The 24,683-nt window shown below is 37.0% G+C and overlaps 1 protein-coding gene across 2 annotated transcripts; it reads left to right on the forward strand.

The window, feature by feature from the left end:
- Positions 1 to 724: 724 nt before the first annotated feature.
- LOC104113426 (exocyst complex component SEC6) lies at positions 725 to 24,683 on the forward strand. Of its 2 annotated transcripts, none has more exons than XM_009623586.4 (24): positions 725 to 1,068; positions 1,719 to 1,757; positions 1,972 to 2,060; positions 2,183 to 2,273; positions 2,486 to 2,575; positions 2,670 to 2,749; positions 3,317 to 3,409; positions 5,576 to 5,602; positions 5,818 to 5,925; positions 6,029 to 6,191; positions 7,294 to 7,349; positions 13,088 to 13,196; positions 14,213 to 14,353; positions 14,442 to 14,621; positions 15,307 to 15,390; positions 15,493 to 15,579; positions 17,120 to 17,164; positions 17,735 to 17,813; positions 19,747 to 19,816; positions 20,022 to 20,109; positions 20,210 to 20,299; positions 23,279 to 23,395; positions 23,585 to 23,647; positions 24,285 to 24,683. In XM_009623586.4, the coding sequence occupies exons 1-24, from the start codon at positions 940 to 942 to the stop codon at positions 24,414 to 24,416; spliced, it is 2,250 nt and encodes a 749-aa protein (XP_009621881.1). In that variant the 5' UTR covers positions 725 to 939; the 3' UTR covers positions 24,417 to 24,683. The 2 variants fall into 2 exon arrangements, with proteins under 2 accessions (XP_009621881.1, XP_009621882.1); XM_009623587.4 differs by having other exon boundaries at positions 932 to 1,068; positions 1,684 to 1,757.

A 24,683-nucleotide genomic window follows, 5' to 3' on the forward strand; every position in this document is an offset into this window, starting at 1 on the left:
ATTTAATCTTTCTTTATTGGTATTTGAACAAAGTTATCCATAATTGAGATGTTTGTAGTTTTCAAGGATAATTATTATTAAGGGTAAAAAAGGAAAAAAAAATAATTTTATCTTGAACTTCTAAAATGACATATAATTTGAGACAACTATTTTTAGTAATTACAACTGATAATATGAGACAGAGGGAGTAATAAATATTACAAATATTAATACTTTGCTTCCATTATGAATGTTGTTCTTCGTTAAGTCAACTTAAGTGTTACGATTATAATATTTTTAGACGACTTGCTTCAAGTGATTTTACATGTAATCCGCCCACATCAAGTTTGAACTGCATTGAAGTTTGATTTTGAGACGGCTAGACTTTAAATACTTTACAAATTTCAGCTATATTTTAAGTAGCAATTCTAAAACTAAAAGTGGCTATTTGTGCACCTCAAATATTTTTTAATTTCTAATAGTCTGTTTGGCCAAATTTATAAAATCAGCTTATTTTGAAAAATATTTTTTTTCTCTAAAAGTACTTTTTAAAAAAAAGTACTTTTGATAAAAAATAATTTATGTTTGACTAATTAATTTAAAAAGTATTTTTTTAAGCAAGCTTTTAGAAACTATTTCAAAATTTTTGGGAAGAAAATATTTTTTAAAAACTGCTTCCGTTCAAAATCACTTTTTTTGACCAAACATGCAAACACCTCAACTATAAGCCAATCCGACCCAGTACCTGAAACCCGACCCACTTCGAGAGCTCCATTGAAAAATCGAGCTGATTGCTTACACTCTTTGAATCAACGTTTTGAAGGTCTTCTCCCTCGAGATCTCTATAGACTTCATCCTCAATTTCAATTGTAAGAAATAAAAAATTCGTCAAAATTTTGCAGGTTTTGTCAATAAATTAAATTGAGCAGTTAGATTTGTAAATAATTTCAACTTAGAAAAATGATGGCCGAAGATCTTGGCGTTGAGGCTAAGGAAGCCTCCGTTCGTGAGGTCGCTAAGCTTTTGCCTTTACCGGAGCTTTTACAGTCTATTTCGTCAATCAAAGCCGATTACATTGCTCGTCAACAGGTTTCACATAGATCCGCTGCTTCTTTCCTTTTGTTTGTTTATAGTGAATTTTTGTATAATTTGGAAATTTTGTTGTATTTAGAGAACATGTTGTCACTTTGTAATTCAATTGTATGAAGGAACTGTTATGAGAATAGTTGAAGAGTGTTTTCAAGTAGAAAATAGTAGAGCAATTTCTAATTTTAGGAGACTAGCATGATTATTTCTTAATTCAAGTTTAAATGATTTTATTTGATGAAGAATCAATTGTGATCATGTAAATTCCTAGAGCTGGTTGCTTTTTTCGCCACATAAGTGTGTCGTTTTGAACTTTTAAGTTTAGTCACTAAGTCATTATCCCTATTTCAGTTGCTTTTCTCTCTTGTTACTTTGTTGAAAATCTAACAGTATCCTAGAAAATTCCATAAAAACAATGAATTTAAATTTAGCTTTTGATACTTTGTGGTAATTTGTTAAAGTGATTTGGTTCCCGCTACATGCAGTAGGATGTCATGATTATACCGAGTTGCTAATGGATCTTAACTGGCCTGCTTAGACTTGCTTTGTTTATCATACCTTGTAACATTTCCTTGTAGTTCTACTTAGTGGTCTGAACTTAAATTGAATGCACTACAGTAATCATGGTCTGCTACTGTTTCATGTTGGACCAGGCAAATGATGCACAACTTAGTACGATGGTCGCTGAACAGGTATATGGATTCTTCCACTTGATGTTTAGACAACTCATTTCTTATGTCGTGGAAAATGTTTTTGTGATTTCTTTGGTTTCTGCTGTATTTTGACTTAGAAAGCTTTTGAAGCTCTACTTCCATCATGTAACCTTTCATTATGGTGAGAGAAATATTTGCTATGAGAAAATTCAGATACTAAACTCTATCTGCTGCATAATTTTCTGGAATGCAGGTTGAACAAGCACAAGCTGGTCTGCAATCACTTAACTTATCTCAGAAGACTATAAACCAGCTCCGAGAAAACTTCCTTTCTATTGAAAAGTATAATAAGATTCGCTATTTTTAGCAATGTCATGATTGCATTTCAAGCGTAAAATATGCATTTTCAGTTACGTATGGCATTCTGTCTTGAGCTTGATCTGAGTTCTTTCTTCTTGAACCAGGCTTTGTCAAGAGTGCCAAAACTTAATCGAAAATCATGACCAGATAAAGCTTCTCAGCAACACCAGGAATAATTTGAACACTACTCTGAAGGTATATCTTGCTCATATCTTTTTGTTCCGAGCTTTCTATTAAAGCATACAAGTGCTTAATTTTTATATGTCCTTTTTGCACCTAACTTTTATTTCTTTCATGGTTAAATACTGCACATAGGTTTATAGCAGTGACTTAGTTTAGTCCAAAAGGTGGGAGTTTTTTGTTGCTTCACTGATTGTCAATCAATATAATTGGTTCATCTCTTGTAGGATGTGGAAGGAATGATGTCAATTTCGGTAGAGGCTTCTGAAGCACGGGATTCTCTTAGAGATGATAAGGAACTAATTAACACTTATGAAGTAGGCTCTTCTCAGATTTCTGACTTTCTTAGTCATCAACACTCCCCTAGTCTTCTGCTGATAGTCTGATGCTTCTAACTTAAATTGGTTACAGAGGTTAACAGCTCTTGATGGAAAGAGAAGGTTTGCGCTAGCCGCTGCAGGGTCTCATAAAGAAGAGGTTGGTAGACTAAGGTCAGTATCTTACAATTTTTTTTAAATTTTTTTAGTTCATTTAGGTATGAATGAATAAGGTCCTCTTTCTTGACGCCCAAAAGTTTAAATTTTTTTGACTGTTCACATCTTACCTGTTGCTGCTTTTGGTTCTTGAGTATAATATATATTCAGTGCAAAAACATCAAATTGAACCGACTTCATGTTGGATAAACACATTCAAAGTTTGCTGCAGTCGAGGGCTTGCAGCTCTCTTTATGGTTAAAAATAGTGACTATCAGCCTAAATATGCTGTCAATTTCTCAATAGCTGATGCAGAAAATTATGAAGACGACTGATGACAGGACATTACAACAAGATACTATATCAAAGGAAAAAAAAAAAAGAACAGTGCAGCAACATCCAGTTGCACTCTGTTTTAATCTCATCTGAACAGTTGCATGCTTTAAACTGTGTCTGCTATGAATTGATAATTACTATAGTGGAATATATAAAAATCTTTTAGTCTGCTGATATTCAGATGACCTCTGCCTCTTTGTTGGCTTTGGAATTTGACCATTTTGATTTGGAACTTTTGAAATTTGTCAGAGAGTATTTTGAAGATGTGGATCAAACATGGGAGACCTTTGAGAAGACACTATGGGCCCATATTGCGAATTTCTCTAAACTGGCTAAGGAGAGGTATTCTTGATTTTTTGAAGATTTATTTGTCAAGCTGTCAAATCATGCTGCCTGCATTATCATAATCATGTCCTTTTGGGGAGTTCAGACTAATATTTTGTTGCATGATTACAAAGGTACATAATTTTGTTAAGTTTTCTTCAAACTTCAGTCTCTGGTGTGGTTGTTGGAACTTGGAGTGCCTTTTTGCTTCTTCCTTTTCTTCTTTGTATTATTTTTGTTAGATAAATGGTGTTATTGGGATGCATCTAATGCTGAAATCAATATATACAAACATATAGCATCCAAGATTAGAAGAGGCTGAAAAATAAAAGAGAAAAGTAATCTCAAAACTTTTCTTGCACAATGAGACCAAGTCACCAAGCTAAATCTTTAGGTAACCTTATGAGTCAAATTGCATGATTTTCCTTCTCCCTTTCTTTCTCAAACATCGTTGGATAGCTCATCCTAATGTTGATAATATTATGCTGAGTATACCTATCTGGACTACATATGTGAAGATTGGGGCAGTGGTACTCATATTGGAAATCGTCAGAGTTCCTCAATTTGATTCATATGCAAAGCAGGTGACTGCTGGACTGGTATATTTGTAAAGGGATATGTTAATTCAATAAGCAGAAATAACAATGTAAATGGTAAAGTAAAAGAGTCCTTTCTTTGGTGGAATATATTATGTTTTTGTTTTCCTTGATAAGTTTTTTGGTGGAGTACCTTCTTTAGTATTTAGAACAGATGCAAGCTTCTCCTTTTGTTTTGTGTAGGGGGTTCCCGTAATTTGTACATGCACCTGCAAGCATCTTCGTAGTGCTTCTGCTATTTATTTTAATATATACTTACCTTTAAAAAAAAATTGGAGTATACAATTTCCCAAACACTTAATTCTTTTGACAATGATACACATATAGACAGCATCATGGATCTGCACTACACTACTGCAACCGTGTAACTCTCTAGTTCTATGAGGAGGGCTGAGGGAATTAAAATATGGTATTGTTAAAGTTCTCTGGGTAATGATAAGCTCTTTTTCTTTTCTTTTCTTGTGAAAATACTTGAAAGGGGAGCATAGAAATTTGATATTTAAGAGAGAGAAAACACTCCGATTTAAAGAACAAAAAATAGGCCTGTTTATTCTTCTTCTTAGGTATTTAAAACTTAGGCTGCCTCCTAACGATTCTCCATTTTTTTGTTGTTCCCCATTGAATGGACATATCCTATAGATATTCTCCAAGGTATCTTTGAATACTGGTGGGTGACCAATCATTTCGAGTTGTTGGATGCCTGTTACACCTGGCGTATCATTTTCCGGTGCAAGTTTAGGGAGCACCTTTCAAGTTGGATGGCCGACCATATAAAGTATTAAAAAAAAAAGCATGAAAGAATCAAACTGGAAAGAACACACAGTGCAATATTACTGCCTTTGTCTGCATATTAGTCTGTGATTTCCTTGTTGACATTATTCTATTAGATTTTGGAAGTTTGTTACTAGGTCGAGGATTTTCCTCTATAATGTGAAATCATCATGTTGGAGGCATAAGATAGCTCATCAGACCAATGAATCAGTGGCCTCTTCCTAAAGTTAGAGCTTTTAGACGGCTGAAGGACGCAGAAGTTCATGGCTAGGATCTCAAGACTGACTTTGGTGTCCAAGATCTTTTTGTTTCTATGTTCGTGAAAGGGTGCATAAATAGACGAGTGAACTAATGAACGAATAAATGATAATAGATAAGAAATTGTATTCGCGTCTCTCAAATCTTAATCTTAAGAGACTGAGTGCAGAATTAATAATGCACCTAGGAATCTAGGCTAGATAATACCATGTAATATGTATGTTGCTGTTATTCAGATCTTACATATATGTCCACATACAATCAGTTATATCAGAAGCTACAATATCACTTTAAGCTTCTTGTTTTTCCTTCATTTTTTTAATTCTTGGTCGGTGTCCAAAATTGTTTGTTCCATAACCATTTTCATAGGCCTAGTTAGCTTTCCGTCTATTTATTGAAGTATTTTGATTTATGCATGTCATTTATAATTTCAAGTATTAAATTTATTCTTCATGTTTTAATTGACTTCTTCTAGTTTGCGCTGAATTTCTTGTATTCATTCATTTATTTTATTTTTTTGAACTAATAATGCTATTTGTGTTTTTGGCATAATTTGCAGCCCACAAACACTCGTCCGTGCTATAAGGTATGTTAACTTAAATGGAAATTTTCATGACCAAAGCTGATTAAGACAAGTCATTTTTTTCATTTCTATTTAGTGTAGTTGTACAGTAGCAGAGATGCCACTGTTATGCCCACAATCTTGGCCTATGTTACACACTTACAGTGTAATACCTTCTTGCGCATCAATGTATTTCATGAATCCGGGATCTAGATTGTTATTTGTTCACCCTTCTCCAGGGTTGTTGAAATGCAAGAAATCTTAGATCAGCAACTCGCAGAAGAAGCAGCTGAGGCTGAGGGAGGTGGTGCTATGGCTTCAATCGCAAATCCTCGAAGAAATGCCAAGTAGGTGCTAAACCTTGCCTGGTTTTTGTTCTGTTTAACTTTCTGCATGCCTCACGTGTCAAAGTATATCAATGTATATTCTGCTTAATGTTTTGGCCTGCAGAAAAACACCTTCTTCAAAAAATCTCACACAACAGAAGTTGAAGGTTCAGGGAAAAGGCTACAAGGACAAATGCTATGAAAGTATAAGGAAGTCCGTTGAAGCACGTTTTGACAAACTGCTCAATGAGGAAGAGCTTAAAACAGCTATAGAGGAAGCTAGAGTGGTTAGCATATCTGCTCTACACTTGCTTTTAGATGTTAGAATTTTTTACTTATCCAAAAACACTTTTTATAGGCAACAAACTGAAAGAGACTGATTTTAAGATATAATTCATTATTGTAAAAAAAAAAAAGTTTCATCTTTCATGAAATCTTTCTTGATGAAATTATTGATGCTTGTCAAGGACCTCCTGGCCCGTTGTCTGTCAGGTATAGTCATTCATATTGACAAGAATTTCCCCCATTTCCCTTCATCTTGCTGATAGAATACCATGTTTTCCTGAGCACGAGCTCCATTTTAGTTGCTGATATCATCCCTTCCTAACTAACTTTTGGTCAACAACTGGACAAGATTTTTGATGAAGTAGACACTGAGTGATTTTGACACATTTGGTACCTGTAGGTTTTAGCCTGTCATTCCTCCCCAACTCGGTAAAGTTTGCCACCTTTGGTTATCTTGTATCTTTTGAGTGTAACTGCCGTCATGCCAAAGGACTGCTTGAATTGAAAGGCTGTTGTCTCACCTAGTTAGCTGCACAGAATGGTCAAGGAACACCTTTAAGTATTTACAAGGAATGCAGCAAATGAGAAGAAAATTAAAGAGAAACGAAACTCGGGGGAATGACGCACAGTTAGCTAATGCTCTTAAAATAATGAAAATGCAAACAATCAAAGAACAAGGTGGATGTGATGAGACAAATAAATCATATGTTATGAGAATGAGTTCTTATCTGTGTAATTAAAAATTAGAACCCTTTTTCATGGAGGTGCATGTCATGATTTTCTTTTTAAAGTTTTTTGTTTTGAACAAATCAGGACACTTTTTTCCAGTAAGACATGTCATGTTGGGTTTTAACATATTAGATTAACCCTTAAACTTGTTGAGAAGATGACTAGATAAAGCATTTATGGAATTGATCCCCTTGCTTGATTAAAAAAAGAAAATTTGTAAACAGTAGGAGGAAGAATTTAAGGTTAGGAGATACATCCTTCTGTCGGAGATAAATGACAGTAGAGGAAAATAACTTTGCTGTGATGTATGTTTATTTTCATAATCCAGATATCCTTTCCTATATTTGCATTGACATATAATCTCATCAATTTCAGATGGGAGAAGAGCTTGGAGAGATATATGACTATGTGGCTCCTTGCTTTCCTCCAAGGTCTGTCCTCTGCTCTTTACACCTCTGTAATGCCATTTTCTTTTCCATTTATCGGGATCAACTAGTTTTAGCGATAGATGAACAAAACATTACATGTCTAGAAAGGGTAGTCTCCTACTCATACTCTTAAGATTGCCTCACTATCTCAAATTTCGGCTATGCTGGATCCATTAGAGATTGCATTGGAATTTTCTCCTCCATTTGGGAATTTTGCTCGGCAAAATAACTCTTTTCTCCAACATTAATCACAAGCTGAAATGCTCCTTATTGCTATTAATTGCTTTCTACTACTGATAAAGTATAATATTATATATAACTCATTGAATGTTAGATAGTCAAGTAGATACCTGTTGAATGGAGGTGGAGTACGATGGTCCCTTTGTACAAAAATAAGGGTGATATCCAGAATTGCAACAATTATCAGGGTAGCAAGCTGAGGGTGAGGAGGAGCGTATCTATTTCTGAGAATCAGTTCGGATTTATGTCGGGGACTTCGACTACGGAAGCCATTCACTTTGTTAGGAGATTAATGGATCTATATAGGGAAAGGAAGAGAGACTTACATATGGGGTTCATCGACCTTGAGAAGGCCTACAATAAAGTACCTAAGGAGGTGCTATGGAGATGTTTGGAGGCTAGAGGCGTTCCTGTTGCTTACATTAGGGCGATTAAGGATATGTATGATGGAGCTAAGACTCGGGTGAGGTCCATGGGAGGGGAATCATACCATTTCCCAGTTGAGATGAGGTTACATGGGGTTACATCAGGGGTCAGCTTTAAGCCCATTTTTATTTGCACTGGCTATGGATGTGCTGCCGTGCCACATTCAAGGGGAGGTGCCATAGTGCATGTTATTCGCAGATGACATTGTTTTGATTGATGAGACGCGAGGCGGTGTTAACGCAAGACTAGGGGTTTGGAGGCAAACCCTAGAGTTTAAAGGTTTCAAGTTGAGCAGGACCAAGACAGAATAATTGGAGTGCAAGTTCAGTGGTGCGGATCGGGAAGTGGACGGGGATGTGAGGTTGGATTCACTAGTCATTCCTAGGAGAGAGAGTTTCAAGTGCCTTGGGTCAGTTATGGGGAGATTGACGAGGATGTCACACATCATATTGGGGCGGGGTGGATGAAGCGGAGGCTTGCTTCCGGTGTTTTGTGTGGTAAGAATGTGCCACCAAAATTTAAAGGTAAAGTTCTACATAGCGGTGGTTAGACCGACTATGTTGTATGTGGCTGAATGTTGGCCAGTCAAGAACTAGCGAGAGGAAGCATCCTCTCTCAACATCTAGGGCCATGTCAGATTTTTCTGATTTTATTGAATACTTGAATTTGATTGATCCTCCTCTAGAGGGTGGTAAGTTTACATGGCAAAAAAATTGAACTCGAACATTGCCTCTAGGATTGATCGGTTTCTTTTCTCTACGGAGTTGGATGATAGATTTGGTTGTATCAAACAATCTTTGTTACCCAAAGTGCTCTCTGATCACTCTCCACTTTTGCTTCAATGCAGTCAGTGGGGACACAGGCGTAGCTCATATTTCAAATTCGAGCACATGTGGCTTCATACAGAAGGTTTCTTGGACCGTATCAAGGGCTGGTGGAATTCTTTTATTATTCAGGGCAGTCCAGATCATATTTTTGCTATAAAACTCAAGTTGCTTAAATCCAAGCTTAAGGATTGGAATGTTTCATCCTTTGGTCAGTTGGAAAACAGGAAATCACACATTCTGAATGATATTTTACACCTTGATAAACTGGCAGAAGATCGGATCCTCCTTGAAGGAGAACTAGTTCAGAGAGCGGGTTTACAGATGGAACTTGCAGACATAGCCAAGCAGGAAGAGGTTTTTTGGAGACAGAAATCCCGTTGTCTTTGGCTTAAGGAAGGCGACAGGAACACAAGTTTCTTCCACAAAATGGCAAACTCTAATCGTAGATACAATCATATTGACATGCTGGTGATCAATGGTGAGGAGATAAAGGAAGAAGATGCAATCAATGCTGAAATTGTCAAATTTTATACCAACCTATACTCGGAGCAAGACACTGGGAGACCTAGCTGGCACAATGATGCTCTGCCAGTCATATCTGAGGAAGAAAATGATGCTCTACAAAAACCTTTTATGGAAGAAGAAGTATTGGGGGTCATCAAAGAATGTGTAGGGGACAAAGCTCCGGGTCCGGATGGTTTTACAATGGGATTCTATCAACACTGTTGGGAGGTGATCAAAAGAGACCTTCTTGCTGCTCTGAATCACTTCCACAATCATGAACATTTCCAAAGAAGCCTCAACGCTTCCTTCATTGCTTTAGTTCCTAAAAAGAACGGGGCCAAGGTTTTGAGGGACTTTAGGCCAATCAGTTTGGTTGGTAGCTTCTATAAAGTCCTGTCCAAACTACTTGCAGGAAGATTAAAGTGTGTTATCAGCAAGTTGGTTTCTCAACATCAGTTAGCTTTTATTAAAGGGAGGCAAATCACTGATGCATCTTTAATTGCCAATGAATGTATTGATACAAGAAAGAGGCAGGGTATACCAGGTATACTTTGCAAATTGGATATTGAGAAAGCCTTTGATCATGTGCACTGGAATTTCCTTTTAAACATTCTAAAGGATATGGGTTTCGGTAGCAAGTGGACCAATTGGATTTATTTTTGCATTTCCACTGTCAGATTCTCAGTACTTGTCAATGGATCTCCTCAGGGATTCTTCCCCCTCAAAAAGAGGCCTTAGGCAAGGAGACTCTTTTTCCCTTTCTTTTTATTTTGGTAATGGAAGGTTTAAGCAGGATGATAGCTGTGGCAATGCAAAACAACTGGATCAGGGGATTCTCTACTTGTGTAAATGGGCCTTCCACTATTGACATCTCACATATTTTATACGCGGATGACACTTTGATTCTATGTGATGCTGCTGTTGATCAAGTTCTTTATCTTAGAGTGATTCTTTTGGCTTTCGAGGCAGTGTCGGGTTTGCATATCAATTATCTAAAGAGCCATTTGTTTGCTATCAATGTGGTTCCTAATATGTAACTTCTGGCTGATATTATGGGTTGCAACATCGGTTCTCTTCCTGCAAATTATTTGGGCCTTCCTCTTGGGGCCAAATCTAATGCTATATCTATCTGGAGTGATGTGTTAGAGAAATGCGAGAGAAAGTTGTCTACTTGGAAAAGACAATATCTCTCACTGGGAGGGAGAGTGGTGTTGATCAACAGTGTTCTGGATTCTTTACCCACTTACACCATGGCTCTTTTTCCAATGCCTGTAAGTGTCTCCAAAAGGTTGGATAAATTTCGTAGGGACTTCCTTTGGCAAGGTAACAAAGATAGGAGATCCTTTAACTTAGTCAAGTGGAACACAGTCATCAGAAGTAAGAAGTTTGGAGGACTGGGGATTAGGGATTTGAAGGCGCATAACAGTAGCCTAATGTGTAAGTGGATCTGGCGTTTCAATCAAGAAGAAAACTCTCTCTGGAGGGCTGTAATTAGCTCCAAGTATGGTTTTCTAGATCCCTGGACCACCAAACCTACTCCTACTCCTTTAGGACTTGGTATCTGGAAACATATCAGGATGCTATGGGATTTCTTCATGTTGCACTCTTCAATAAAAGTGGGCGATGGTAGAAAGACTAAATTCTGGCATGATATTTGGCATGGCAACTCTCCTATTAAAGACAACTTCCCAGACCTTTACAGAATCACTTCCTTGACAAATGCTCTCGTTTCAGACTTCAGATTGGATCATGGTTGGCACATTAAAACGACTGGGAGGTGGATAGGTATCTGAGTCTCTTGGACTTTCTCCATAGATCCTCTTCTTCTTCTCCTGCGCCTGATTGCCTCATCTGGACATCAAATTGGAAAGGCACATTCTCGGTGAAATCATATTATGTTATTCTGACACAATCTAACCCACTAAATACTCCTTGGCCTTGGAAACCCATCTGGAAGGGGCTGGCCCCTCCCAAGGTTAAATGTTTTTCTTGGTTGGTATCTAGAGAAGCTTGTCTCACACAAAGCAACCTACAGAGAAGGGGTATGCAACTTGTCAACAAATGTGTGTTATGTGAAGAGCAGCTGGAGGATGTCAACCATCTTTTTCTCCACTGTAAATTTACCTCCCAAATTTGGGACCTTTTCCTCAATATCTTGGGCATTTTTTGGTGTATGCCCTTTTCAACTCTTCGGCTGTTGCAAGGGTGGCACAAATTAGATATTCAACGACCTTCTATCAAAATTTGGAATACTATACCGGCTGCAATTTGGTGGTGCATCTGGAAAGAGAGAAATGATAGGTTGTTTGATAGTAGGAAGAATAGAGTCATTGATATTAAACTCAACTGTATTGTTTTGCTTAGTTTTTGGTGTAACATGGCAGATGTACGTGTTTCTGACACTTGTGCCATGATTGACTTTATTAGCACATTACACAATTTGTAACGTAATTTCTTTTCTTGTAACCCATCCAGCAACTTCTTCTTGCTGGTTTTATTATATATAATGCTCTTTACTGATAAAAAAAAAAAAAAAAGAACTCCCAAGTCCAGAAGATGAAGGTGGCAGAAATAAAAATGTTGAGATGGATGTGCGAGCACACCAGGTTGGATTGGATTAGGAATGAAGTTATTCGGGACAAGGTGGGAGTGGCTCCGACGGAGGACAAGATGCGGGAAGCGAGACTTAGATGGTTCGGACATGTGAAGAAGAGAGGCGCTGGTGCCCCAGTAAGGAGCTATGAGAGGTTGGTTGTGGAGGGCCCAAGAAGAGGTAAGGATAGACCGAAGAAGTATTGGGGAGAAGTGATTAGGCAAAATATGGCGGTGCTCCAGCTCACCATTGACATGATCCTTGATAGGAAGGTGTGGAGGTCGAGAATTAAGGTAGAGGGTTAGGTAGCCGAGCGGCTTCTTCGTAGAGGGTTAGGTCGAGAAGTGATTAGGCAAAATATGGCGGTGCTCCAGCTCACCATTGACATGATCCTTGATAGGAAGGTGTGGAGGTCGAGAATTAAGGTAGAGGGTTAGGTAACCGAGCGGCTTCTTCGTACCAGTAGTTTTAGTGCACCATTTAGTGCTAGTCTTGTATTTCTTGTTCCCAGATTTCTATTATTACCGGTTGGTTCTTGCGCTTTGGTTTTCTGCTTGCTTTGCTGGTATTGCTGCTTATTGTTATTTCCTGCTTTTACCTTTACTGAGACTTTTTATCCGCTTTACTTTTGTATCTTTTCTAAGCCGAGGGTCTTCTAGAAACAACCTCTCTACTTTCTCAAGGCAGGGGTAAGGACTGTGCATGCACTACCCTCCCCAGACCCCACATGATCCCATTGCATTTGTTGTTGTCGTATTTGGAAAATTTACTCGGGAAAATAACTCTTATCTCTAAAATTAGTCACAAGCTGAAATGTTCCTTATTGCTATTAATTGCGTTCTACTACTGATAAAGTATAATATTATATATAACTCACTCAATGTTAGATAGTCAACCAGCATGACGTTCCTAATACTTAGGATGATCTAGATGTTTCACATGTATCTTGTTGATATGATTTTCTTCAAAAAGCTTTTGTTAGCTGTAAAGCTCCTTCTTGTGCTAAATAGGCGTGATTGTTTGGTCTTAATCATGCAACACTTTCAAGTCAGTGGCATCTATACCTTAATATCTGTTTCCACTTGGTCAACTTCTGTTTCTCTTCTGTACGTTGTTATGTCCATTCTAATTTATACTTTATATGGTCTCAGGTATGAAATTTTCCAGCTCATGGTAAACCTTTATACGGAGAGATTTGTCCAGTGGCTGAGAAAGCTGAGTGACCAAGCTAATAATATGACGAATATAGAGATTTTAAAGGTAATGCAACTTTAATCATATTGGCATTTTCTTTCTGTTCGATAACTGAGGGATTATATTGGCATCAGAAACCGTTGTTTGTTTGATTAAAAGCTAGAGAATATGAAAATCTTATAAACTATTGATATGGAAGTCATGAAAGAGCACCTCCATCACCTTTTTTAATCTAAAAAAATTTTGATATTAATTCCTATGCTATGATGATAGGCTCATCGCTTTGAGGTTAGATATTAAGGCAATACAACTTTAATCATATCAGCATTTTCTTTCTTTTGGATAGGTGAAGGATTATTTAGAAATCGTTGTTTGTTTGATTAAAAGCTAGAAAATATGGAATTTTATATACTATAGAATATGGAAGTCACAAAAAACCATTTCAACCAGTTATTCCTTATCTAAAGGATATATGATATTAATCCCTATGCTGTGGTCGTAGGCTCAAAGCTTTGAGGTAAAAAAATTGGTCAAATATGATTGTTTCTTTTACTACTTGCTGTGGCTTCTTTCTTTCTTTCTTTCTTTCTTTCTTTCTTTCTATTATACCTTCTTATCCCTGCTTTTAATTAATCTCAATGTTACCGAATTGTGCACTCCTCGTAAACTTTCAGGAATAGTGGTATAGCATCCTTTATGCTGAGAAACATATCTATGTTAGTACTTCCTAATAGGCTCATGGCCCCGTTGTGGTTCTTCTTTCAACCAGTAACAAATTTTCATGAAGAGAAAGGCAGTCATGTCTGAGGGCTTTGATTTAGTTTCCTATCTCCCTTTCTGATTCTTTTGATAACTGTGCTTTTGTGTCCATGAGCTACATAGTTCTGCAAAAACGAAGTGCCGCTTCCTGACTTACCGATAATTAACTTTAATTACTCCCCCTCATCATCTCTCAGCATTATGTTCATCTTCCCAATAATTCTTTTCTATATGGGTGTGTAAATGCGCTCTCTCTCTCCCCCCCTTTGCAAGAGATGTTGTCGTGATTCGGAATTGAGATGTTTTCCCAATCCATGAATTAGGTAACAGGTTGGGTGGTCGACTACCAAGAAAGTCTAATTGGACTTGGAGTTGATGATTCTTTGGCTCAAGTTTGCTCTGAGAGTGGTGCAATGGATCCCCTCATGAATGCATATGTTGAGAGAATGCAAGCTACGACAAAGGTTTAAACTCAATCTATTATCATTACTGCTTTTCATATTATTTTAGGACATACATGATGCTGACTTTTCATCTTATTTCGTAACATAGAAATGGTACTTGAACATCCTTGAGGCAGACAAAGTACAGCCACCTAAAAAGACGGACGATGGGAAACTTTATACGCCTGCTGCTGTTGACTTATTTAGGATCCTGGGGGAGCAGGTGCAAATTGTACGAGAAAATAGCACTGATGTCATGTTATACAGGATTGCTCTGGCTCTCATTCAGGTAAGTTCTTTTGTTTCATTATATACATCTACAAGGAAAAATCTCCAATGCTTTCTGTTCCGGTGGCATCATTTCTTATCCCTTAATAATCATGCTTGTGTTACAACAAAACAGACTCAATTTTCCCTGGACTCTTAGTTAACATTTTCCTTTGAAGTAGGGGGTTAATGGTGCATGGCGTTGGTGCATGGTTGTCCTCAGTATTTTTTGTGAAGTATTTTTCCTCAACAAAAATGTGTATCAAGTGATGTTCAAGTACTTGAGTTCTTGTAGAAAATAGTTCACGAGTATTTGAAGCATTTTTGGACTTTGTTCTTTGAGAGAAGCAGTTATTCTGAAATGCTTCATCTTCTATATCCTTGCTCAAGGAGGAATTTTTGTCTTTCCAGTTTTAATCTAAGCTACCCTTTAATGAAAAGAGGGAAAAAGAAGGAATATAATCTTGTGTTTACATGATAACTGTTTTCCCTCTCTTTTATGAGTGTGTTTATATGATAGCCTGCTTGATCAGATGTCCAAAAACTTGTTCAGAGACTGAAAGGACTTAATTTTATTTCTTTCCCGTTCTGATATATTTCTTGTAATCTATTCCATATTAATTCATGAGTTTTTGATTGGTAACAGCTTGATTTTCAGGTTTCTGAAAAGAAACTTTTGCTGGTTACTTGATAATGTTTCATTCCAGGTAATGATTGATTTTCAAGCAGCTGAGAGGAAGAGATTGGAGGAACCTGCTTCCGAAATCGGTCTGGAATCCCTATGTGCAATGGTTTGTAAACTTTTGAAATCTAAACTGTTTATTGTGAAGTAGAAATATCTTTAAATCATGTTGGTGCTATACAACTATGCTAAGATCTAGACACTATGGCAGATTAACAACAATCTTCGCTGTTATGATCTCGCGATGGAGCTAAGTTCTAGTACTCTTGAAGCTCTCCCACAGAACTATGCCGAGCAGGTGCTTATTAGTTTCTTCTCTTCCCCGTAACTTCTGCGTGCATCTTCTGTGCTTTATCCTGATTGCTGTTACTGCCTTTTTTCCCATCAGTCGTCTTGTTTTTAAGTTTACGTCTAGGATGAGTCTGATAAACTTTTTATTTTGTATGTGATATGTCAGACTGTCAGATTTGATTAGAAAGATGTTAGACGGATGGTTTATATGTCCATATATTTAGTTCTTACTGTTGTTGTAATATTTCTGTGGATCTTGCTGGTCTTTTTGTTGTTATCATATCTTTACTTCATCTCCTTTTACTTTTTACTATTTGGGTAAGAAAATAGAGTCTCCTTTATAAGGTAGAAGGGTGTATAGGAGGACGAATGTCCTCAACTATAAGAAATGTTACTTCTAATAAACTAAACCGTCAATCTCGCTGAAGATTGATTAAATATTTATCAATAAAAAGGATACCTTGTAGAAGATTGAAAATACAATATTCTAAACATGTTCTGCAAGAAACTTATCTTAGAGCATATTGACATTGGGATCTAACCAAGTACTTGATATGACAGCCAATAACGTATGTTGCCAGAGAAAATTTTACCCTTTTTCAGCAATGAAAGCCCAATGCTTTCCAGTTATAGATTCAAAAAGTGAAGTGGAAGCACATAAGATTTGTGAAACAACCGGATAATCTCCGCCACAACTCTGGCAAAGAAAAAGTAGAAATGTGAAAAGGGTCACATTGCTCTTCTATCACAAATGTAATGATATGGATTACTAATCCACAAAGGACCCATCATCAGAAGATATAGCTCGCTTTATGTGAGTTAAGCATGAGGAAATTTAGCATAGAAGAATCAGAAGTTGGGTGCGGAAGTATGAAAGTTTCAATTTTGATGCATGTGTGTGTCTTTTGATAAAAGATTCTCTTTCATCAGCCTCCACATTCAAGCAACTCCTTCCTCACCCCCCCCCCCCCTCTTTCTTCCTTGAGATTGAAGTTCTGCAACTGCAACACTGGTACAACCTTTATGGCTCAATTCTACCGTATTATACTATAATATAATATAATACATAGGCCCACTAATGCCTGGTGTATACCAGAAAGTATTGCTGTTCTTTGATGTTGTGGGATAAAATGATTTAAAGGGCAGCCCGGTGCACAGGGCATTCCGCGTTCACGCAGGGTTCGGGGAATGGCCGCACCTCATGGGGTGTGATGTAGACAGCCTAACCTAATGCACGCATTAGTGGCTGCTTCCACCGCTTGAACCCGTTACCTATAGGTCACACGGAGATAACTTTACCGTTGCTCCAAGGCTCACCTTCTGGGACAAAATGATTTGTTTTGAATATATGGGTGTCAGAGATGGTGAATGAGTTCTGCATCTAATGCTTCTTGTCAAGTCCTAGTTGTTTGGCCTAGAAGTTGGTTCTGGCACTTGCATCTAACTCTTGTCAATGTGATTATTGTTAAGTCCTAGTTATTTGGCCTAGAAGTTGCATTGCTGGCATTTAATTTCCTTTTATGTTAAGTTCTTTGATTGCTTCTCAGGTTAATTTCGAGGACACCTGCAAAGGTTTTTTAGAGGTTGCAAAGGTAAGTACTGGCTTGGTTTTACGGATGGTGACTTTCTTATTATTATTATAATTAAGTGTGCAACGTATCTCTATTTACTGTGGAGTTAATTCCCCACTCAATTTTATGGATAACTTAAGGGACAACTAAGCAACCTAACTCCAAGCGGAAGCCCAGAACATCTCCAAACTTGCAGATTTGGGTCAAGCCAAAACCCATGGCCAACCAGTAATGCTAGCTACCTAAACACGAAACCACAACTAAAAAGTCTGTACCAAGTACCCAACAGCAAAAATCCAAAACCCTTTTTTGCGTAACCCCAAATTGAACAACCATTGGAGGTGATCCAAGAAGATGCATTTTGTGCCTTCAGGGACCGTTATTGTGAGTGCTCATTACTTAGAGGTCTCAAAGTCTTGTGTGATCAAACAATCTTTGAGAAGGGGAAGAATAGTGGACTTGGAGCTGGGGATGGCAAGAAAGGGGGTACACTATAGACCATAGTTACCTTTTACCAGTACTTCGTATCTGACTTTTTTTTATTGGTGATACTTCATTACTTTGTACCTGAGTTGCTCTCACTAATTTCAGGAAGCTGTTCATCAAACTGTCAGTGTCATTTTTGAAGATCCAGGAGTAGAGGAATTGCTTGTTAAGTTGTATCAGAAAGGTGAGATGTTCCTCAGTTTTCTTTCTGTTGCTAGGAGCTCTCGTCCCATATGTTAGAAGCATCTATCTTAGAACTGTTACTACCTATTATTTACTGGTGAAGTGTTGGATCTATTCTGTCTAATCAATTTACGATGTACAGTATCTCACTGTATCTGCACCGTTGCTTCTATGCTATTTTACTTTTCTGTCCCATTTGGATTGTTTTGATTGTATACATGTATTTTCTTCTTTATTATTTTTATAATAACGTCATCATAACTACCCCTATATTGAAGTATCTACTCAAATCTGACGAGAAGAAAGTCTGACTCGACTAATAGTCCCTCCATTCCCAACACAATTTCCACCTTTCCTTCTTGCGTCTAAATATAATGTCAAATGTTCTTAAAAAGAAATGTTTGGTGTATTTTATGATAATTTTTTTAACCAAGAAATCCCTGAGGTTAGCGATGGTTCGAATGGGTCCCCCCTCCTCCACGTGAACCCCGTGCTTTTGTCTGTTGCAGGGTTCGAATCTGTGACATGTGCCTCACCACACATTGTTCTCGTAACAAGGTTATCAATGGCACAATATTTTATTACACAAGGTTATAGATAACACACATTTTCTCCTCTCGTAACAAACCTTTTCTATTTTTATTTTGGAAGACAAAAGCTGATGTGTGGTTTCACATGACAATTTACAGTTTCAACCTTTTTTCTAAATGAAATTTAGATTTTCCATTTTGAGCGAAGGAGGTATATTAGAGTATGAGAAGTGTTTAATTAGTACTAGTAAATGTTAACTGGAAATTATAGGATAATTATTTTGAAAATACATCACATCAACATTAAGGTAATATAATTATTACTTATGTCGTTTGAATTGGTATTTTTTAAAACAAATGAGAAAAGTTGGACAAGTAATTTAGAATGGAGTAATAACACATTAAGATACTAGTGTCACAGTAAGATATTACAAAAAATTAAATTTTGAAAACGTCTTACAACCATTGTCACTCCTTGCAATCATGACAATTTTCCATGGGACAACTATCTAAGCATTATGTTAGTAGCGAAAAGGCACCTACAGTGCAAATATTGTCCAATTTCAGCTCTTACAATGTAGAAGTTTCATCATCTGTATTCATTTACCTTTGCTGGTACATTAGTTGCCTGTCTTTAGGAGGAATAAGAAAATCTCCCTCCATCTCAGTTCCCATGATTGTCTCCCTTCCATTCACAGTTGTCATAAAGTTAATGTTCAGCTTCCTAATGTGGTACCTTCTGGAATTTGTTTTTAATTACCAAAAGTTAAGTTAACTCTACCTCCTCTACTATTCTAAAGGCAGAAAGTATCATGGTCCTTTTATATTCCCTCATTCAATCAATATCAGCTCCTATTCTAGCAACATGGCAAGGGCATTCGACGCATCTTATTAGATTCCCAGTTCGCCCTCTCTTTCACAGTCTAGGAGTATCCATCGATGATCTTAGGTAAGGATTTTTGGCTATTGCACTTTGTTGATTCAACGAACAATCACCTCTAATCTTAATAGTCAAACAGGGATATTGATTTGGGATTAAGGGAATGCAAGAAAAGATAGATGTTACCAATTGAAACTAACTTTTGGAATTTTATAATGGTTGAATCTATCATTGGACAACCTAGCAATGGTTGACATTAGAAACGAGATCTGCAACCGATATGTACTCTTCTGCAACCTCGCAACGGACATTTGAAGCAATATAATTCTAGCCACAGAGAAACGAGTCTAACCATTATGTACTGTACAACATGTGAAGCATTCTATCTTCTTCTTGCCAATCAAGAAAAATGTGAAGCATTCTGTGAATAAATTAGTTCAAGTCAGAAATTATGCAAATGTGTTAGGTTGCCATGATTCTAAAACTCTAGTCTTCACTTGGAAATTCGTTGTTTCATGTCTCAGATTGGTTGGAAGGACAGGTTACCGAGTTTCTAGTTGCAACATTTTCAGACTACTTCACCGATGTTAAAATGTGAGTTCTCTTTTGTACTTAGCTGAATGACATCATCTGTTGTTTTTTTCCTTCCTCCCTTGGAATGTTCTTTATCCTATTTATGTGAGTTCATTATATTCTATATTCATATGCTGCAGCAGCAACACTTTCTAATTGAGGAATATCCTAGAATGAATGACACGTATATCCTTAACTTTTGTTTGTTTCACAATTTGGGAAAAAGGTACATTGAAGAAAGATCATTTAGGCGTTTTGTCGAGGCTTGCCTGGAGGAGACTGTTGTTGTATATGTGGATCATCTACTTACCCAGGTTTATTTGAAAAGTTCCTCACAGTTCATTTAATTGACACTAGTTTTTTTTGGGTTATAACACAATTTATTTGACTATTTCTATGTCTCTCGCATGGTAGAAAAACTACATTAAAGAAGAAACGATTGAGAGGATGAGGCTCGATGAAGAGGTTCTCATGGATTTCTTTCGAGAGTACATTAGTGTTTCTGTAAGCCCAACAACTTTCTTTTTGAACTCTTACTATTACCTGAGGTATATTTTTAATTGGGGGAATTTTGAAACTCATGTACCGATTGCACTTCTCTCATTCTTTGGGGAGGGTGGTAAATAGATAATCAGCTCAACTTATGTGCACATCTTTTACATCATTTCTTATCCCATTTACTTCTGATTTAAGATTTGTGTTAGTATTGCCTTTCTGTCTTTAGAAAGTTTGCCAAATCCTTTTTCTGAATTTCCTGTTCAAACTTATGAGTTTAATGCCTTCAAATAACAAAAAGTCTCTATAATCACAAATTACGATACCACTCTCTTCTATTATTATTTTGGCTTAATCTAACTTAAACTCCAATTTTGCTGCAAGAACACTACTTTTATTTACTTTTTTTACAAGGTCTACTAAATTAATTTACTATAGCAAAGTGTCAATCTAAGGCTATTTTTTTAAATTTTCTTAAGGCTAAAATGGTGGCAATTTATTTATCCGGTATTCAATCTGGTAGCAATCAAATAGAAAATAAGAATGAAAAATGCCAGACTTATTGTTAATCTAACTTGATGGTTATGTACAACAAATTTTTTAAGAAAGGATTTGAATCCGCTTTTTGTCCCTACATGTAAAAAGAATAAATAGATTGCATCAAATCTCTTAACTTTTTAAGTTTTAGCTTGTAACCTTATTTAATACTAATAGGGAGAACATTGGATAAGTTAGCACCAATTTTTCAGCAAGAGATTTGTAAAAGATTTTGCAAACAGGAGAAAATACTTTGCTAAAAATATTGACAAAAGTGATTATGTGATCCTTGATAATGAGTGTAAGAGCTTTGTTGTGATTTAAAATTGTATCAGGGTATTACACCTATGACTTTTTTTTAAAATGGTTTGAAACATTATGAATCTTAAGTAGTATTTTAAAAAAATGAATTGTAAAACATTAAATATAGTATACGGCCTTTATTTCATGTATGTTATTGCTAGATTATAGTCCCTCATTTACATACCATATCGAGGTATTTGGAGACCAAAGTTCAATTTTTACGATAATATCATGTGATAAGCATGTGATTGTTAATAAATCACATTTGATTTGGAACATTTTAGATATGCGAAGGCCATATATATTCTTTAATATATCTTCCATAGATCTTGAAGGATCGAGTGAATATTATATTACTGAATTTAAATACTAGAAATATTTTGTTGCTTGCCTAGATATGGCCAGGCCCGAATATCAAGGTATTGTCCGCTTTGGCCCCACCCCTTTAGGTTATGGTAGGTGGTATCAGAGCCGGTACCTCGTCTAGTACGAGGGTAGGGCAAACCTTAGCGAGGACGCTGAGTTCCTATTGGAGGTGAATGTAACAACATGGTTCAACTCTGTTCGTTGCGACACTTGTCTTAGGCAAATCCCACATCGGAATGAGAGAGGAAAGTTTGAGCCATATAAGGTTAGGATTCAAGTGTTAAGGCGCCTTAAAGCCCAAGGGGACAAACTCGTGAGGTCCCAAAGATTGGTTCAGAGCGGACAATACCTTGAAACTGGATTTTGGGTTGGTATAGACGTACCAAACTCTACCAAATGTGAATGAAATGCAGAAATTAATGGCCAAAGGAAAGGCAAAGTAAGTCGGCAACTAGCAAGAGATTTGGGGAGATCGGAAATTTTCCGTAGTAAGAAGAATTAAAGAAAAATACTGCACTGCGTCCAGTAAGTCCATGGCGTTAGGTGTCTTTTTAATTGTTGGACTAGTCACTTATCACTGAGGGCCTCAAAAAAAGGGGGTGGGCGGGTTTTTTGGTTCACGGAAAAATGGAAATGGGTGGAGAGTGCTTCTCCGCTAGAGTTGGGGGTGGCTTTGCTATAGTGGCTGGGGTGAGTCTTCCTAAATGGCTGGGCGCCCAGTCCTAAAAAGCTGCAGGGTTTACTATTCAACAGAAAAATAAGGTGACTTCTAAAATATCATTAGGATATGAATTCAATCTTCAAGCTAGTTAATGAAATCATAACATAATTTAATTGATCCTACTGGACGCTGAACTTTGCTCTAATGGTAAGAACGCAATGCGTGATGACCTATCCATGAGAAAGAGAGCATTGCGCGTGATTTGTAGATTAGGCGCACGGCACGAGTTTGAATCCTACCGCACACGTAAGCGCCTGGATATAAGTGGAATAGGTAGAGGGGAGGGGTCACTATCCACCGAGCTTGGAACCATCTGCTAGCTGGCGCCTAAGTTGCTCGGACACGGATGCGGGTGTTCGACAGGGGTGCGGATCTAGAGGTCGGATCCTTCGAGATGTAAATTCTAAGATCCGGGGATATGGATCCTAGTACGGATACGGGTGCGGGGATCCGGCTAAAAATAATTCAAAAAAATAAAAATATCTCTAAATTATGAAATTTTTTGTGGAATACTTACATACAACTTGTAAAGTGGGGATTGCTTTTTTATTCTCAAGTTGTATTCAAGTTGTAGATAAGTAAAGGATTGATTTCCTAGATAAGGTGTGCTATTTTCTTCATATTTACCCTAGTTTTGGTTTTAATTTCGGGAATCAAATTGTATCTCGTCTCTAGTTTTTCCGTCCCTCGTGGTCAAAGCACCCAAAACTATTTGACCAAATCCGGTACGGATCCCATATCCACACCCATACTAGTGTCGTGTCGACACGGGTGTGTCACCTAAACTGCCGTGTCGGAGCAACTTAGGCTGGCGTTCCGGAATTTCTCAGTTATAGAAATTTTTTTTAACTGATCCTATTTTTTCTATTGAAATTTATAGATCTGCCTTACTGGTGCTTTAAATTATCTACACAAAGCATATGTATGCACATACACTTGTGTTATGTTGTCTTAACTTTGGTAACTTCCAAGTTGTCTTTTGATGGCTAAGATGTTGTATGTCAATGGAGAAGGAGTACATGATCTCTCTTTATAATCTCAAATTTTCACTTCCACTGCAGAAAGTAGAGAACAGAGTAAGGATACTCAGTGACTTGAGAGAACTTGCTTCATCTGAGAGCCCTGATTCCTTCACACTGGTTTACACAAATATTTTAGAACAGCAACCGGACTGTCCAGTAAGTTTTCTTATCTGCTCTTGTCCATGCAAAGAAATCTCAAAACCGAGTTATGAATCATTATGAATCTAAATGTCAGTTAAAAATTGAATCTACCGTGTGGAAGCTGGTGGTTAAAATCATTATCTTGTTGTTCTATTGTGTCTCTTGATAATCCCTATTATTGAGCATTGTTACTCTCAACTGCAGCCAGAAGTGGTTGAAAAGATTGTAGGTCTGCGAGAAGGCATACCGCGAAAAGATGCAAAAGAGGTATACATGTGTTATCTAAGTGGTCACGTGCTCAAAATTTTAGTTCAAAATTTGAACTATCTGAGAAAAGGATATTGCTACTCATTAGTAGTTCTTTTGTTCGCACTTTCTACATTACATCCTGCCAATGCATTAGTGAAGTGGTTAACATGTTGTTTTAGTAAGTTGCCATTATTTTCCATGCTTTGAGGCTACAAGATTTAATGTTTCTTTTTTCGCCATTAAAAATCAAAAGTCATTGTTTCGCCATTACTTTTGATAATATATTTACTCAATATAAATATATTCATTCCATATAAAAGCAGAAGCTTGTCGATGTCAGGCTTCTTTATGACCAAACCATGTTAGAGACTTCTCCAAATTATTTGTCGATCCCTTCTAAACATCTATTGCAAGAGCTCTGGTGTTGTGCTTCGGTTTTGTTTTACTTTTCTGCTGCACCTGTTTCTAAATTAAATGAACTTGTGTCAAGACTCATTTACCTGTAAAAATATCTAAAGCATTAAGCTCTTGAATCTCATGCATTTTGCAGCGGCTCCTTATATTAGTGAGCCCTCTAAGGCTGTTCATTATCTTTGAGATGATAACTTTGGTTTCTCTTTATTGCTTTCTTGATGGGGATTTCTTTGTGAAATAGGTTGTTCAAGAATGCAAAGAAATCTATGAACATTCTCTGGTGGATGGAAATCCCCCAAAGACAGGTTTTGTTTTCCCCAGGGTGAAGTGCTTATCAGCTACAAAACACTCCATATGGCGAAAGCTGACATAATCCAACTGCTGCAACAAGTCGTTTGTTGCAATCTGAAGAAAATTTCCTGTACATGCCTTAATCATAAATGTACAGATTGGGACTATAGTTTCTACGTATTTATATGTTCTGATTAATTAGCCCATTTATACGGATGGTAGTTGCCTTTGCCAAATATGTATTCATTCTATAGTCCAGTATCAATTTTGCAACTGTTGTAGTTTCAGCATTGTCACTCTGGTTGTACGTGTGATGATTGTTTGATAATAGGTCAGTTGAGTTCATGTA

This window comes from Nicotiana tomentosiformis, chromosome 4 (genome assembly GCF_000390325.3).
Source record: "Nicotiana tomentosiformis chromosome 4, ASM39032v3, whole genome shotgun sequence".
Classification (NCBI taxonomy): Eukaryota; Viridiplantae; Streptophyta; class Magnoliopsida; order Solanales; family Solanaceae; genus Nicotiana; species Nicotiana tomentosiformis.